The sequence below is a fragment of the Palaemon carinicauda genome, chromosome 8, assembly GCF_036898095.1.
Source record: "Palaemon carinicauda isolate YSFRI2023 chromosome 8, ASM3689809v2, whole genome shotgun sequence".
Classification (NCBI taxonomy): Eukaryota; Metazoa; Arthropoda; class Malacostraca; order Decapoda; family Palaemonidae; genus Palaemon; species Palaemon carinicauda.
This window is the reverse complement of record NC_090732.1, coordinates 41,100,272-41,114,595: the sequence shown is the minus strand read 5'-3', so window position 1 is coordinate 41,114,595 and position 14,324 is coordinate 41,100,272. Positions and strand designations below refer to the sequence as shown.

General features: G+C 43.3%; 1 protein-coding gene across 2 annotated transcripts in view; it reads right to left on the bottom strand.

Moving 5' to 3' along the window:
• The window catches only part of Exo70 (exocyst complex component 7), a 394,184-nt gene that overhangs the window by 260,501 nt on the left and 119,359 nt on the right, over nt 1-14,324 (bottom strand). For both annotated transcript variants that reach the window (XM_068378599.1, XM_068378598.1), the window contains exon 3: nt 13,175-13,368. In XM_068378599.1, coding sequence (XP_068234700.1) covers nt 13,175-13,368 — 194 coding nt within the window. The remainder of the gene's footprint in view (nt 1-13,174; nt 13,369-14,324) is intronic.

Sequence of the window (14,324 nt, the reverse complement as noted above, 5' to 3'; positions counted from 1 at the left end):
CAATAAACCAATTTTTTGTGCAATTGAAGATACAGACCTAATGTGTTTCTCAAAAGTAAATTTGCTGTCAAGATTCACACCTAAAATTTTAAAGAGTCATACAAAGTTAAAGAAACATTATCAATGCAGAGATCCGGATGTTGAGGAGTCACTGTCCTTGACCTACTTACAATAATACTTTGAGCTTTGTTAGGATTCAACTTCATACCCAAAAATTTCCACCAAATACTAATTTTAACTAGATCTCTATTAAGGGATTCAGCCACCAGAGATCTACATTCAGGAGACGGAATTGATGCAGTGTGTGTAGCATCATCTGCATATGCAACAAGCTTGTTTTTTAGGCCAAACCACATGTCATGTGTACAGTATATAGTATGAAAAGTAATTGGCGAAGAATACTACCCTGAGGAACACCAGATATTACATTCCTATACTCACTATGGTGCCCATCAACAACAACTCTTTGTGATCTATCACTTAAAAATTCAAAAATGATGCTAAGAAACGACCCACCAACTCCCAACTGCTTGAGTTTGAAAACAAGAGCCTCATGATTAACACAAAGACAGCACTAAAATCAAGGCCAATCATACAAACTTACTGACCACAATCAAGGGATTTATGTACAGCATTAGAGATTGTAAGAAGGGCATCACATGCTCCAAGGCCTTTACGAAAAACAAATGATTACCTTCAGCAAACCTATTAAGATGTTTTGCCAAAAGACGTTCAAAAATATTCAATATGGAAGTTATAGAAATTGGGCAGTAATTAGTTGGACTTGAGCTACCACAAACACATTTACATACTGGAGTAATATTACCAATTCTCCAGCAAGTACTAAAAGCTCCTCTTCTTGCTAACTTGCACAAAATAACAGATAACTTTGGAGCTAAGAAACCTGCAGTCTTTATAAAAAAAAAAACAAGGAAACATACCATTTAGATCTACAACTTCATAAGCATCAAGGTCCATCAAGAGAGCTTTAATTTCACAAGATCAAAAAGCTAAACTAATTGGTTTAGCCTCAGGATAACAGGAATGAGGAAGTTCGAATTTCTCCTTATTCTGCTCACTGTCAAACACATCAGCCAAAAGGGTTGCCTTTCCCTTTGGACAGTGAGTGACAGCCATCTGCTTTAAGTAAATGAGTAATTGTTGCATCTACACCAAAGAGTGCAGATTTAAGGGTAGTCCACCACTTATGCTCCTGGGCTGTACCAGAGTTTCTTTTATGGTTAAATTGTATTCCCTTTCATTTGAAGCATAAACTCTCTGAGCAAAAGCTTTAAGCTGAGTATAGTTATTCCAGGTCAAATCTGATCTGTTACCCTTCCAAAGATGATGGGCCTCCTGCTTCTCCAAATAAGCATGTCTACAATTATCGTTAAACCATGGTTTATTCTTCACTCGGTACCTTAGCACACGAGAAGGGATACGCTTATCAATTATGTTGACTAGATTCTCATTCAAAGGGACAACAGGGTCAACACCTATACAATTGTGACCAATTCAAGCCCAAAAGATCACGCAAAATCCAATTCTAGCCTGCTTGAGATATATAAATCTTACATATCTTACATGAGTATAATACATCAGGGACAGGCTGTTCAGCCTTCAATGCAAATGAAATCAAGGCATGATCATATGTCCCAACTGGAGAACCAACCTTACTTATTATAACGCCAGGGGAGTCGGTGTATACGAGGTCGAAGCAGTTACCGGGTCTGGGAGTAGCTTTACTTATGATTTGCTCACAGCCTGATTCAGAGGCAAAGCCATGGTGATCGGTAGGAGAAATAGAATTCAACAACTCCCTAGGGTAAACATTGAAATCACCTACAAACACATAAGAGGCTTTTCTATCATCTTGTATCTTAGCCATAATGGTAAGAAGACAATCGAAGATAGAATCTTCAATGTCTGGATTCCAGTACATCAAATACAAATAGATGTTATGTCTGCCACAAAATTTTATTACCTGAATTTCATAGCATCCACATTCACAGCAGGACTTATGAGAAGCAGGGTATTCAGGCCCAATATACACTGCCATTCTCCTGGCCCTAGGGATGTCATCACGTTTTAACATTATTGGCTTCTTAAAACCAGATGTAAGGAGCTTAGATGAGTGCCTCATATTAGAAACCAGTTTCTGAGCACAAAAGAACATCATACTCTCTGAAGGCAACTGTAAGGTCTTGAATATTTACATGAAGACCACGAGTATTGCAATACAATAGACGACATTGACAAAATCTAGGACATACTGGTCTCGGATTTTGCTCAATGTCTCCAGAGAGCATAAGAATTAATGGTAATAAAAAGATACATCATACTTAAAAACCAAATTAACAAGAATTATAACAAAAGTAATATGTACAGAAATATAAATAAAGTGATTGATGAAACCCATAAACTATAGGAAAAAAAGTTGGAAAAACTGGTCAACATGGAGGAGCCAATACACCATTCAAGACTAAATACCCTCCAAGATACCAACTTCAACTGAAGGGAGGACAGGATAGTTTTCAGAAGAAAAAGAATCAGATAAGGAAAAGACAACCTCTTGATAAACCACCAGGCATCCATGGCCCTTCTATTAAGCCTGCCCAACACACCATTTCAAAAAATCAAGAGGAAGGGAAAAAAAATAAGATAGAATAGTGTGTCCGAATGTACCCTCAAGCAAGAGAACTCTAACCTAAGACAGGGGAAGACCATGATACAGAGGCTATTACACAACCCAAGACTAGAGAACCATGGTTTGAATTTGGAGTGTCCCTCTCCTAGAAGAGCTAAAGTCTCTCTTCTAACCCTACCAAAAGGAAAGTAACCACTGAACAATTACAGTACAGTAATTAGCCCCTTGTTCGAAGAAGTGTTTAGTAAATTCAGTGTTGTCAGGTGTATGAGGAAAGACAAGAATGTGTAAAGAATAGGCCAGACTATTCGGTGTATGTGTAGGCAAAGAAAAGAACGAGCCTTTACCAGAGAAAGTGATCCAATGTATTACTATCTGGCCAGTCAAAGGATCCAATAACTCTCTCGTGGTAGTATTTCCTGAGGGTTACGTCTTGCAGGTAGTGGGCGGTGAAGGTCATCTGACACTTCCACACACCCGCTTGTAGAACCTACGCCACAGTAGTTTCGTTTGAACGCCAGGGACGTAGAAATGCCCCTGACGCTGTGTGCTCTAAATCGACGTGTCAGAGAAGGATCTGGATTCAGTGCAAGGTTAATGACCTTGGGAATCCAGACAGAGATGGTGTTCTTCATGATCCTCCTCTTGACCTTCCCCATACTGATGAAGAATGCTGGCACACAGGAACGAGATGTTGATGTTCTTTTGAAGTATTACCTCAAACTCCTTACCGTACGTAGTAGCAGATGATCTGGGTTGTCGGTTACAGAAAGAAGACTCGTTATCCGGAAGGAATCGAATCTAGGATCTGCAACCCCCAGATTTTGAGTCTGCAACAAATTCAGGGACAAAGCTGAAGCTTACCTTTCCCCATCCCCTTAAATGGGCGATGCCATACGAGAGACCATGAAGTTCACTAACTCTTTTGGCCAAAGCCAAGGTGAGTAATGATGCATCTTCAAGGTGAGGTGGCGATCTGTTGCCTGGCGCAACGGTTCATAGGAATGACCCTTCAGGGACCAAAGGACCAAACTACGTTCCATGGAGGAGGTCTCACTTCTGACTTGGGACAGGAAAGTTCATAACTTCGTACGAGGAGAGAAAGTTCCAGAGAAGAGTAAATATCTACTCCTTTCAGCTTAAATGCGAGACTCAAGGCTAAAAGATAACCTTTTACTGTTGAAACTGAAAGGAGCATTTCCTCCCGCAGGTGCGCAAGGAACTCGGCTATTGCTGGAATAGTGGCATTGAAGTGAGAGATATCTCTTCCACAATACCAACCACAGAAGATCTTCGCAGGTGTCCAGCCATCCGCTTCGCAACTTGTTGCGAAAATCTTTTTTGAGTGGGGAGGTGCTGGATAGTCTCCAGGCATGAAGTCGTAGCAAAGCTACGGCTTTGTGGAAGATGTTGGCATGTGGCTGTCTGAGTAAATCATGGCGTGGGGAAGCTCTCTTGGAAGATCCATCAGGAGCTGCAAAAGGTCTGGGAACCATTCTGCGTGATGCCAGAGCAGAGGTATGAGGGTCATTGAAAGATTGAAAGATGTTCTGGACTTGTTGAATACTCTTCTCATCAGAGAAAACAGGTGAAAGGTAGATACATTGATGTTGTCCCATCATTGTTGGAATGCATCTTGCTAGAGCCTTGGGGTCCAGGACTGGGAACAGTAAAACGGGAGCCTGAAATTCACGAACGTTGTTAACTGATCCACAGTCGGGGAACCCCACAAAGTCAGGAATTTGCTGGCTACTTGATTATTCAAAGACCACTCAGAGAGCACACTATCTGAGTCGCTCTACTCAGATTGCCTGCGAGTACATTCCATTTGCTGGGAATGAAGTGAGCTGACAGGGTCACCGAGTTGTCTTCTGCCAATCTCAGGATCTCTACTGCTAGATGGGATAGGGGATGCAAAAAACTACCGTCTTCTTTGTTGATATATGCCTCTACTGTGGTGTTGTCCCTCATCACCACCAATGAGTGGCCCACCTTCATCTCTAAGAGGTTTATGTGCTGGTGCTTTACGGACTCTGACCACAGGCATGAGGTCGTGAAGGGCAGCATGTGGGCTCCCTACCCTTCTTTTGATGCATCTATCTGAGAAAAGCATCAGGTCAGAGGGGAGGATGTGAAAGTCGACGCCCTTCAGCAGATTCTCATCTGCAAACTACCATCCGAGGTCCATCTGTTCCTCTAGTACCATGGGGATCAGAATGTCCGGGAAATCAAAGGCCTGATTCCAGTTGGAGTTTAGCTGCAATTGGAAAAATCGTATCATGAGGCGGCCATTGGGAACTAGACGGGCTAGGGATGACAGGTGCCTGAGGACCTCTGGGTTAGGAGTTCTTCTCTTCTGAGGAATGGTCTTGCAACCTTCATCAATCTCACTACCCTGTTGTCTGATGGAAAGACTTTGTGAAGGTCAGTGTCTATTATCATTCGTAGGTATACCAGTCGTTGAGAGGGATGCAGTGATGACTTCTTGAGGTTTACCATGATCCCCAGATCTTGGCAAAGCCTCAGCTGTTTGTCTCCGTGTTGAAGAAGGGTTGCCATCGAGTCTGCTAGAATCAACCAGTCTTCCAGATAGCGACGCAGACGGATGCCGATTCTGTGAGCCCAAGATGACACTAGGGCGAACACTCTCTTGAAGACCTGAGGTGCTGTGGAAATACTGAAGCACAGCACCTTGAACTGGTAATTCTTGTTGTCTAGAATGATCCTCAGATACTTCCTTGAAGATGGATGGCTTGGGATCTGGAAGTGTACATCCTTTAAGTGCAGTGTGCACATGAGGTCCTGTAGTCTTACCACTTGTCTGACTGCGTCTGCAGTTTCCATGCTGAACAGTTTGTTAGACAAACCTATCCAGCCTCCAGATGACTTTTTCACAAGAAAGAGTCAACTGAAGAAGCCTGGGGAGTCGTCAAGGACCTCTTGGAGAGCGCCTTTCTCTAAAATGGTCTGGACTTCAGCCCGAAAGGCCAGCTCCTTTGCGGATCCCTTCGCATAGGACCTCGATAGAACTGGAGCTTTGGTCAGTGGAGAGAGAGATAGAGGGAATGGGACGCGATAACCTGAACGAATCACGGAGATCGTCCAGGGTTCAGCCCCGAGCTGCAGACACCTCTGCCACCAGTGATGCCGGTATCCCAACACTGGTGGACAAGTGGGGGGATTGCCCATCATAGCGGTTGCAGGCTCGGTCGCCTCCCATAAAATTCTTCGCTCCACGGGAGGACTTAGAGCCTTTCCTGTCCTTGGCAGGAAAGGGCTTCTTGGATGACTGTAGTCTTTCTCATTGGCAGCTTCTGATGTTTATTCTACAGAGAAGGAGATGGTCTATAAGGCCGGGATCTCAAGGACCTATGAAGGAGGGAGTCCTAATTGGACTTCCTCCATCTCTTCACACCTTGCTCAACGTTTTCCAGCTCAAACAATGAAGAACCCTTCACAGAGGAGTTCCGGAGTTGTGTTATCTCATTCTGTGGGGCTTAGCGATGAAACCTCTCCAATATCAAGTCTCGACTTGATATTGCAGATAAGTTTCAATCACCTTCCTGGAGCTTTCCTTGGACAAATCCTTGCTCCGCAACAGATTTCCCACAGAACCCAACAAGCGGTCCAGCCCCAAAGTAGCCTGCATGGCATACTTCGCCACCTTCTCCTTGTTGAGGATCTCAGACGAAGAAAATGAAACTTGCAAACAGAAAGTCTCTCTAGAGAGATCTTTGTTATTACCTTTAAGGAATGGTGCAGAGAGAGGAGAAGAAGAGGCTCATCAAGGACCTTGTAATACTTCTTCTGCTGTCCACAAGGCAGTAGGAGGAGTCTAAAGGATGAGCCTGCCCGGAGGGAGCCAGAGGACCCTGAGACCAGGGCAGGGCTGCACTGGTCTTGGGGGTGTTTTTGAGTGCAGCAGACATGGTCTAAAACCATGTCTTTGCCATCCTGAGGGGCTGCCACCGGCTTGACAACCCATTGATGGCCCTCATGCAGGCCAAAACCTGCCAGAAGGCATGCTATGACTCCTCTTGCTCTGCCTCCGATGGCCTCAGACTAACAGTCTTAGGAAGGAGGTCGTTGAATTCAGAGTCTTCCACCAACAAGACATCATCTCGGGCTGGGTCGTGGTTGTCGTTGGAGTGATGTGGAACTGGGAACAGCCTCCTAGGAACCTCTGAAGGTCATGCAATCCTCCCCGAGTATTCTAGTAAGGTCTTAGAATTCTTGGATTTTTTCCACGGGGAAAAGGTTTCCCCTTGCGTTGCTCAGCCGCAGGAAGACACAGTTTCTTCCACAGCCTTAGAAACTGGTCTAAGTTCCAGAGAAACCATCTCGATGGGGGAGGCTTGTAAGGAGCTCAATAAAGACTCTTCCCTAAGTGAAACCTCTTGTGAAGCTATTGGACGTTGAGAAATCGGTCGATGAGGCATAGGGACGACAATACTCAGCCTCCACTTGAATGTTTTGACTGGAGTCAGTTTGACTCAGGGTGAGACTACATTGTCAAAAACTCCTCTTTTCCTCCACAGGGGACAGAAGGAAGAAACCAAGGTTTCTTTTTGGGGAGGAACCATGGATCTTTGCCTTGGATCCGCCGAGGGAAAGGAAAACTTCTCCAGGAGAATCCTTGGAGTTTCCGAAGGACGAATAGGGGAAACCCCTGCCCCAAAAGCCTGAGAGACAGCCCTCACTAGGGCTCCAAACTACGGTTCTTGACCTATTGCGGTGCTGGTAAGATCCACTGAGGGAATCAACGAAGGTTTCTGCAAGGGAGCCTTGCCTGAGATCGATGACGACCTAGCAGGAGTCTGCAGTTCTGAAGTTTCCTCCTTACGAGGGGAAGGAACTGGTCGAGCTACTGGTTCTCTCGGAACCTTGAGTGTCTGAACTTCTCGAAGGGAAGATCGTTTGGGGACATTCCTGTCTCTTTCTGTTCTCTCCTGGGAACATGATGTCCTGCGTTTGCGAGAAGGAGAACGAGGAGAGAGCGAACTGTGAGGTGGCAAACGTCTGTGCTCCACAGAGCGCCTGGAAGCTCGTGAAGGAGAAGGCTTGTGAGATCTCCTTTCACGAGAATAGCGACGTTCCTTAGAACAGCCACAATGGTTAGGAAATTGTTGTGGTACCAGTGATCACTGCATAGCAGGTGAATGGACACGAGTCATCGGAGAGTGATGAGCGGTCGCCTGTTTACGATCTACTGATGGAGTAGAAGAGGGCCAAGAGGTCATCAATCAAAGAGAAGGTGGAGAATGCAAGATGCCTGCCGATCGTCTAGGGGATCAGCGCGTTGGCGAGTAGCGAGCAGCGAGGAACTGATGTTGTTTGATTTCAGATCTCCGAGGAGATCAGCGAGTTGCTGGCGAATGACAAGCCAGCAGCGACTGACAACCAGTCTAAGGCCGATGGTGAGCGGGCGAACAGCGAGGCGTCGGAGAATGACGAATCATCGGCGAGTCGTTCATGAACGGTGAAACGTTTGCAAACGACGATTAGTTTCTTGTTGACGAGTGGGCGAGTGACGAGGAGCTGGACAACTGGTACCAGCTGGCAAACTATGAACAGCAGTCTGTTGGAAAGCAGTCGGCTAAGAATGTTGCCAGCCACAAAGCTGGCAAACAACGAGTCTGATTCAAATCCAGTGAAACAAACGAAAGTCGGGAACCAAATGGCAAGCGGCAAGACTGGCAAGTGTTGTCAGACTGACAATCTCTAGATGATGGCGGAGATCGTTCAGCAGCAGAAAGTAAAACGCCAAACAGCCGTCTCTTTGCCAAAGACTAAGAAAAACTACTGATTCAACAGGGAGGGCCACGAACCTTGCGAGTTCAATGCCGGCGAGGATGAGCCTCCGCAGGGGAGGGCTGACCAGCAAACTGGTTTCTGGCAGGCCTACAAAGAGATGTCTCTATGGGTGCTCTCTCTAGCGAACGAGAGAGGTGATCAACCATAAGGGGAGACTTGCCTTGGACTTTGCACCCCCCCCAACGGATGATCAACAAGGGGGGAAGCGCAGTCCTCAACAATGGCGGCAGAAGAGAGGGACGAGGCAGGGCCATAATCAACAGGCAGGGCTGCAGAGAACTCCTCAGGGTCAAGAAGAACAACACTAACCCGGGCCAACGGGTCTACCTACAAGGTGGAAGAACATTGCTATTCCACAGCCCACTGAAGGAGCTACAACAAAACCTCCTTTGAAGGAGAACCACAAAATCTCAGGAATGGCCACACCTGAAAAATATCAGAAAGAATCAAGGACTCCCTGGGGGGAGAGGCAGGACCGCCTCGCTAGGGAAGCTGCATAGTCTCTTGAGAACTGAGATTGTTCAGGAGTTAATTGGCCAACGCTACTATTCGACAGTTTGCCGGAAGAAACCGGCAGAACAGGAGCTTTGAAGGAAGGTCAGTGGGAGGATGAAGCAGCTTTGGATTTCTTTGACTTCGAAGATGAACCCAAAGGCAACGAATCCCTTTTAGCCTTATTCTTACGTTGGCGCCCAATCCTTTCCTACTGGAAGGCAGACCACTCCCGGCATTCAGTATAAGTACTGTATTATTGTTATCATACCATTGACCTCTACAGGCAGGACACAAATGGTAAGGATCAGTGTGTATCGAGGACATAAATGTCCCATAAGAGCGGCCTCGGGTCCTGGGGAGGTCCACATAATAATGGCAGGAAGCACACACACATACACTGCAAAGAAAAGGCCCAAAAGATTAATAATAGCTGTTAAAATTTGGTGAGGGGAAAAGTGGTAACAATCGTTCTCCACCCAAGCCAAAAGCAGTAAGTAAAAAACACAGGTGTGTGAGTGAGAGCAGTAGCTACTAACTCTCAACCCCGCCTAACTTTCTGGTGGATGGTTAACCCTTGCAAATAATATAATGGCTCATCTTTCAGCTTCGCCGAAAGTAATACCCCTATTAATAGCGTTGTTTTGTATTTTAGTTACAGAACAATTTTCTTTCTATACTGTATTATTATATTATTCTATTATCTATTATTCTATTATTATTATCATCATCATCATGACTACTACCACTACTACTACTACTACTACTTGCTAAGCTACAACCCTAGTTGGAAAACCAAGATGCTATAAGCCCAGTGAGGAAAGAAAACAAGAAAAAATAGAATATTTTAAGAACAGTAAAGTAGCATTAAAATAAATATTTCCTATATAAACAATGAAAACTTTAACAAAACAAGAGGAAGAGAAATAAGATAGAATAGTGTGTCCAAGTGTACCCTTGAGCAAGAGAACTCTAATCCAAGACAGTGGAAGACCATGGTACAGAGGCTATGGCACTACCCAAGACAAGAGAACAATGGTTTGATTTTGGAGTGTCCTTCTCCTAGAAGAGCTACTTACCATAGCTAAAGAGTCTCTTCTACCCTCACTAAGAGGATAGTAGCCACTGAACAATTACAGTGCAGTAGTTAATCCCTTGGGAGAAGAAGAATTGTTTCGTAATCTCAGTGTTTTCAGGTGTATGAGGACAGACAAAAATATATAAAGAATCAGCCAGACTATTCGGATTATATGTAAGCAAAGGGAAAATGAACCATAACCAGAGAGAAGGATCCCATAACTCTCTAGGGGTAGTATCTCAATGGGCAGCTGTTTATATATTGTGTACTGTATACTGTACAAAAAAATTACTGTTGGTACATAATGTACATGAACAGTAAGTATTGTATTTCAAAATATATTTGTAAACCCCATTGTTACTATACTAATGAATGTATTTTTTTTTCACAGCTGTCTCTAAATAGTGATGTCAATAATCTATACATATACAATGCTAGAATTTAGTGATTTTATAAAGTTAATGCATAATATTACGCTACCCCACTCACCAAACAGATGACAGCTCAAGAGTTGCATCATGCCTCGGACATGGTTCTTCGTAGAACTTCATACATGAGGGTTAGTGGTGGCAAACTGTTATTTTTTTTCTTTATTTTTATTGATAGTATTCTTTGTGTTATTGTAGTGCTATTTTTATATCAACTACTGTACACCACATTACTGTATATGAAATACTGAATACCATACTATTTAGCAATTATAAGCTGTGTTTGGGAGTTGATAAAGTTGGATGCGCAAAACAGCCATCACTTGCGTATGATACATTACATACTGTATACTGCACCTTAGCTAATCAAGCTGTATTTTAGTCATAGTACTGTACATATATTACAGTAATTTACAATACACAACAGTATCAGCGAGTGTTGTTAGATAGGGACAACAGCGTTTTGTTGTTCTATTGGTATTAGTATACGATACAGAACAAGTGCAGCGATGAATTACCTTACCGGGCACTGCATACATATAGTACTACACTTATTCAATGTACTGTATATAAGTTATTAAAGTGTGTTCATTAAGAAATACAATACTCATACTGCATAAAAATAATATAATGTAGTACAGTACAGACCGCACATAGGCAATGGGCAGCGAGTTGGTAAGTTATGAGCTGACTCACCCTAGACCAGCAAGCATTCATGGATTCTCAATCTTCACACCTGTCTCTGTTACTTAACCCCTGTGAATATGGAAGGATGACTGTAGTTTCTCCAGCTTCCCTATCCTTGTGAGCTAGGGATGGGGGGTTTGGGGAGCCAGAAGGTCTACCTGCTGAGTCATCAGCAGCCACTGCCTGGCCCTCCCAGGTCCTAGCTCCATGAAGAGGGGCTTAGGTGCTGATAATATATATAAATGGTCGGCCTCTAGGACAATGTCTTGTTTCTTGCCTCTGTCACTCCTTAAACCTTTTAATGCGAGGAGACCACTTGCTGGATTCTTACACCCCACCATGAGGCAATTTCTCTCCCTTTGGATCTAAAGCATCCTTAGGAGGAGAGACAGAGATTTACCTCAATCGTTCATTTTAAGGAAGGGATGAAAAATGAAGGGCAGCACTCAAGTGTGGCAAGCTCAGGTTGGAGAACTGAAAGCAGGAAGGCAAGACCCAGTATTGTGTACCAAGGTACCTTCCCAGTCTGAATTGATTCTTAGTACAGTACCGCACCGCTTCTCTCTCTCTCTCTTAAAGGAAAAGAGATCGGTCAAGTATCCAGGAAAAAAGAGGGAGAGGCTGGGCCCTTCATCCTGACTGACTGTGTTTTCTGTTCAGTACAAGACCAAGCACTGATAGCAGAAGCATTAGCCCCTGTATCGCATACTGAGATGTCCTCTGGGTGGCTCGGCTTGACTTTGGTACCGTACCATCTCTCACACGTAAGCAATGACTGGTGTACCTGAAGGGCTTTGAACATAGCTAGAAGTTCTAAGCAATGGATATAAAGAGTTGATTGTTACCCCTTTCTCAGACAGATGGAGAAAATCTAGTATTACTTTCCTGGACTTCTTCAATAATATCACCTTCTTTTTCTTCTTCTTAGAAATAGCAGTGTCTTAAGATTCTAACAAAGAGCAGGCAGAGAATGAAGAACTAGAAGAGAAGGTAGAGTGCACATACTTTATTTTGCCCACCAACTTTGGGGTCAAAGTCTTGGAAACCAACAATAATGCCCCCACAGAGGAAGAGACCACAGGGGACACTTCAAAATCAGCAGGAACAACACCAATAGGTGTCACACTCTTCAGCACCTCCATGGAAAAAGCAAGAGTATGGAAAACACCACAGGGTCAGGCTTAGAAGTCCTGGAGGTATAAAAAAACTTTCTACCACCGATGGAGCACCAGCAATGCCCAAAGAAGACAACTTCCTTAAGTTTAGAAGTCTAGATTGTCATTATCTTCGTACAGCCACACAGTGAGGGGAAGACTGCGTACAGTCATGACCCTTAAAAGGGCAAAAGGATGATGAGATTAGTGGCAGGTTTGCATATAAACCTGTTATACATTTATGACTTATCCAGAAAAAAATTTATATCCTTGTACTTTTTATTTAATCTATACAGATTTACTTGAACTAAAGAGCGAGTCTGCATACTTACCTACCGTATTAACTGGAAAGAGAAAGCCAAAAGATTAAAGTAGCCAAACCTTGAGAGGCAGTAAAATTACACGAGTAGTGTTTGTGGCCGAAGTCAAAAGTGAGTGATTCGCTGGCTGATAGGTGGGAGGATTTCTTTGCCACCTGTCTGTAGTTATAACTACTGTACCTCATTAAATTCTAATGGCCATTCCAGTTTTGATGGAGTCTTTCTTCTCTTAAAGAAAAAAGTTTTGTATTCATGCAGAAACACTTTGGATATTTAGTCCCAAAAGAAAGTTGGTTATAAAGGGATAGGTCTCACTGGAATGACTATATCAAAATTTAATGTGATTATTGCTCAGATTATTTTATCATAAACATGTCATGTCATCAATATGTAAGTCTTGGAGGGTTGATTATCATGGAAAGGTTTCATGAAACTAAAACATTTGTTATATGCCACTTATGTTCCATAAGTGGAGTAAATGGAAAATTACATAGAAATATCTAATAGAATGAAATTACAATGCTTATATACTACATACGGTATACTGTACATACCACATTCTCAATTTCAACACTTTGAGGGTTGTTCTGTTCAAAATATCGACAAGCTTCAGCTAAGCGATCCATTGCTTCAAGATACTGAGGAACCCCAATACTGCTCGGGCGTTCTCTTACAACACCTTCCACTTGACCAGCCACATTATAAAATGCAATAACATAATCTAGTTCCTGTAATGTCTTCTCAGTATCTGAAATGATAACCAACATTCAAGTGTAACAGTAAAATTATATTTATTATTTGTATCAAATACAGTATTATTAGTCAAGAAATACTGTACAGTACTGTACTCTTGACTCTAAATATGCCATATTTGAAAGTAATTTGTATTTTTCCTAACGAAAACCTGTAGCTATTTATAGGGAATGTACTTTTGGTGAAGCTGGAAGACTAGGTGTATGACTTTTAGTGAGGTGTAACCACCATACTGCTTGTTAGCTGGAAGGTAAGAGGGGCAGCCAGCTACCCAGCTCACACACACACACACCTGAGTTGTCTCATCACTATTTATTGCAGGCAGGACTTCCAGGGGAACAGGTGATGGCAGACCAGTTTGTATAAGTAGCTACAGGTTTGTATCGCTAGGAAAAATACAAATCACTTTCAAATTTGTATTTTGTTCCCACACTTATACGAACCCTTACTATCTATAGGAGGGTGGAAGGCTGGACCAATTGACTGGTCTTTGACGAAGAGTTTTCCAGTACATGCTCCGCATGTTACAGGAAGAAACCTTGACACTTCGCTAAAAATCTGTGAAAAGCACGGTTATTGGCCTTACCAATCAACATGATTGTGTGATATTAGCAGTGTGACTAGTCTAGGTAAGAACTCTCAGAAATAAGATCTTAGAATCATCCACAGACATTACCCAACCCTACCTCGCCATAGGGATGTAACAAATATATCTCTCGACAATATACCAGGTTACACAAGTGATATGGTTTTACCTGCAGACATCAGAGGACAGCTTTGCAGAGTACTGTAGGTGCTGTTCCCCACTGGAGAGAGAGAGAGAGAGAGAGAGAGGAGAGAGAGGAGAGAGAGAGAGAGAGAGAGAGAGAGAGAGAGAGAGAGAGAGAGAGAGAGAGAGAGAGAGAGAGAGAGAGAGAGAGAGAGAGAGAGAGAGAGAGAGAGAGAGAGAGA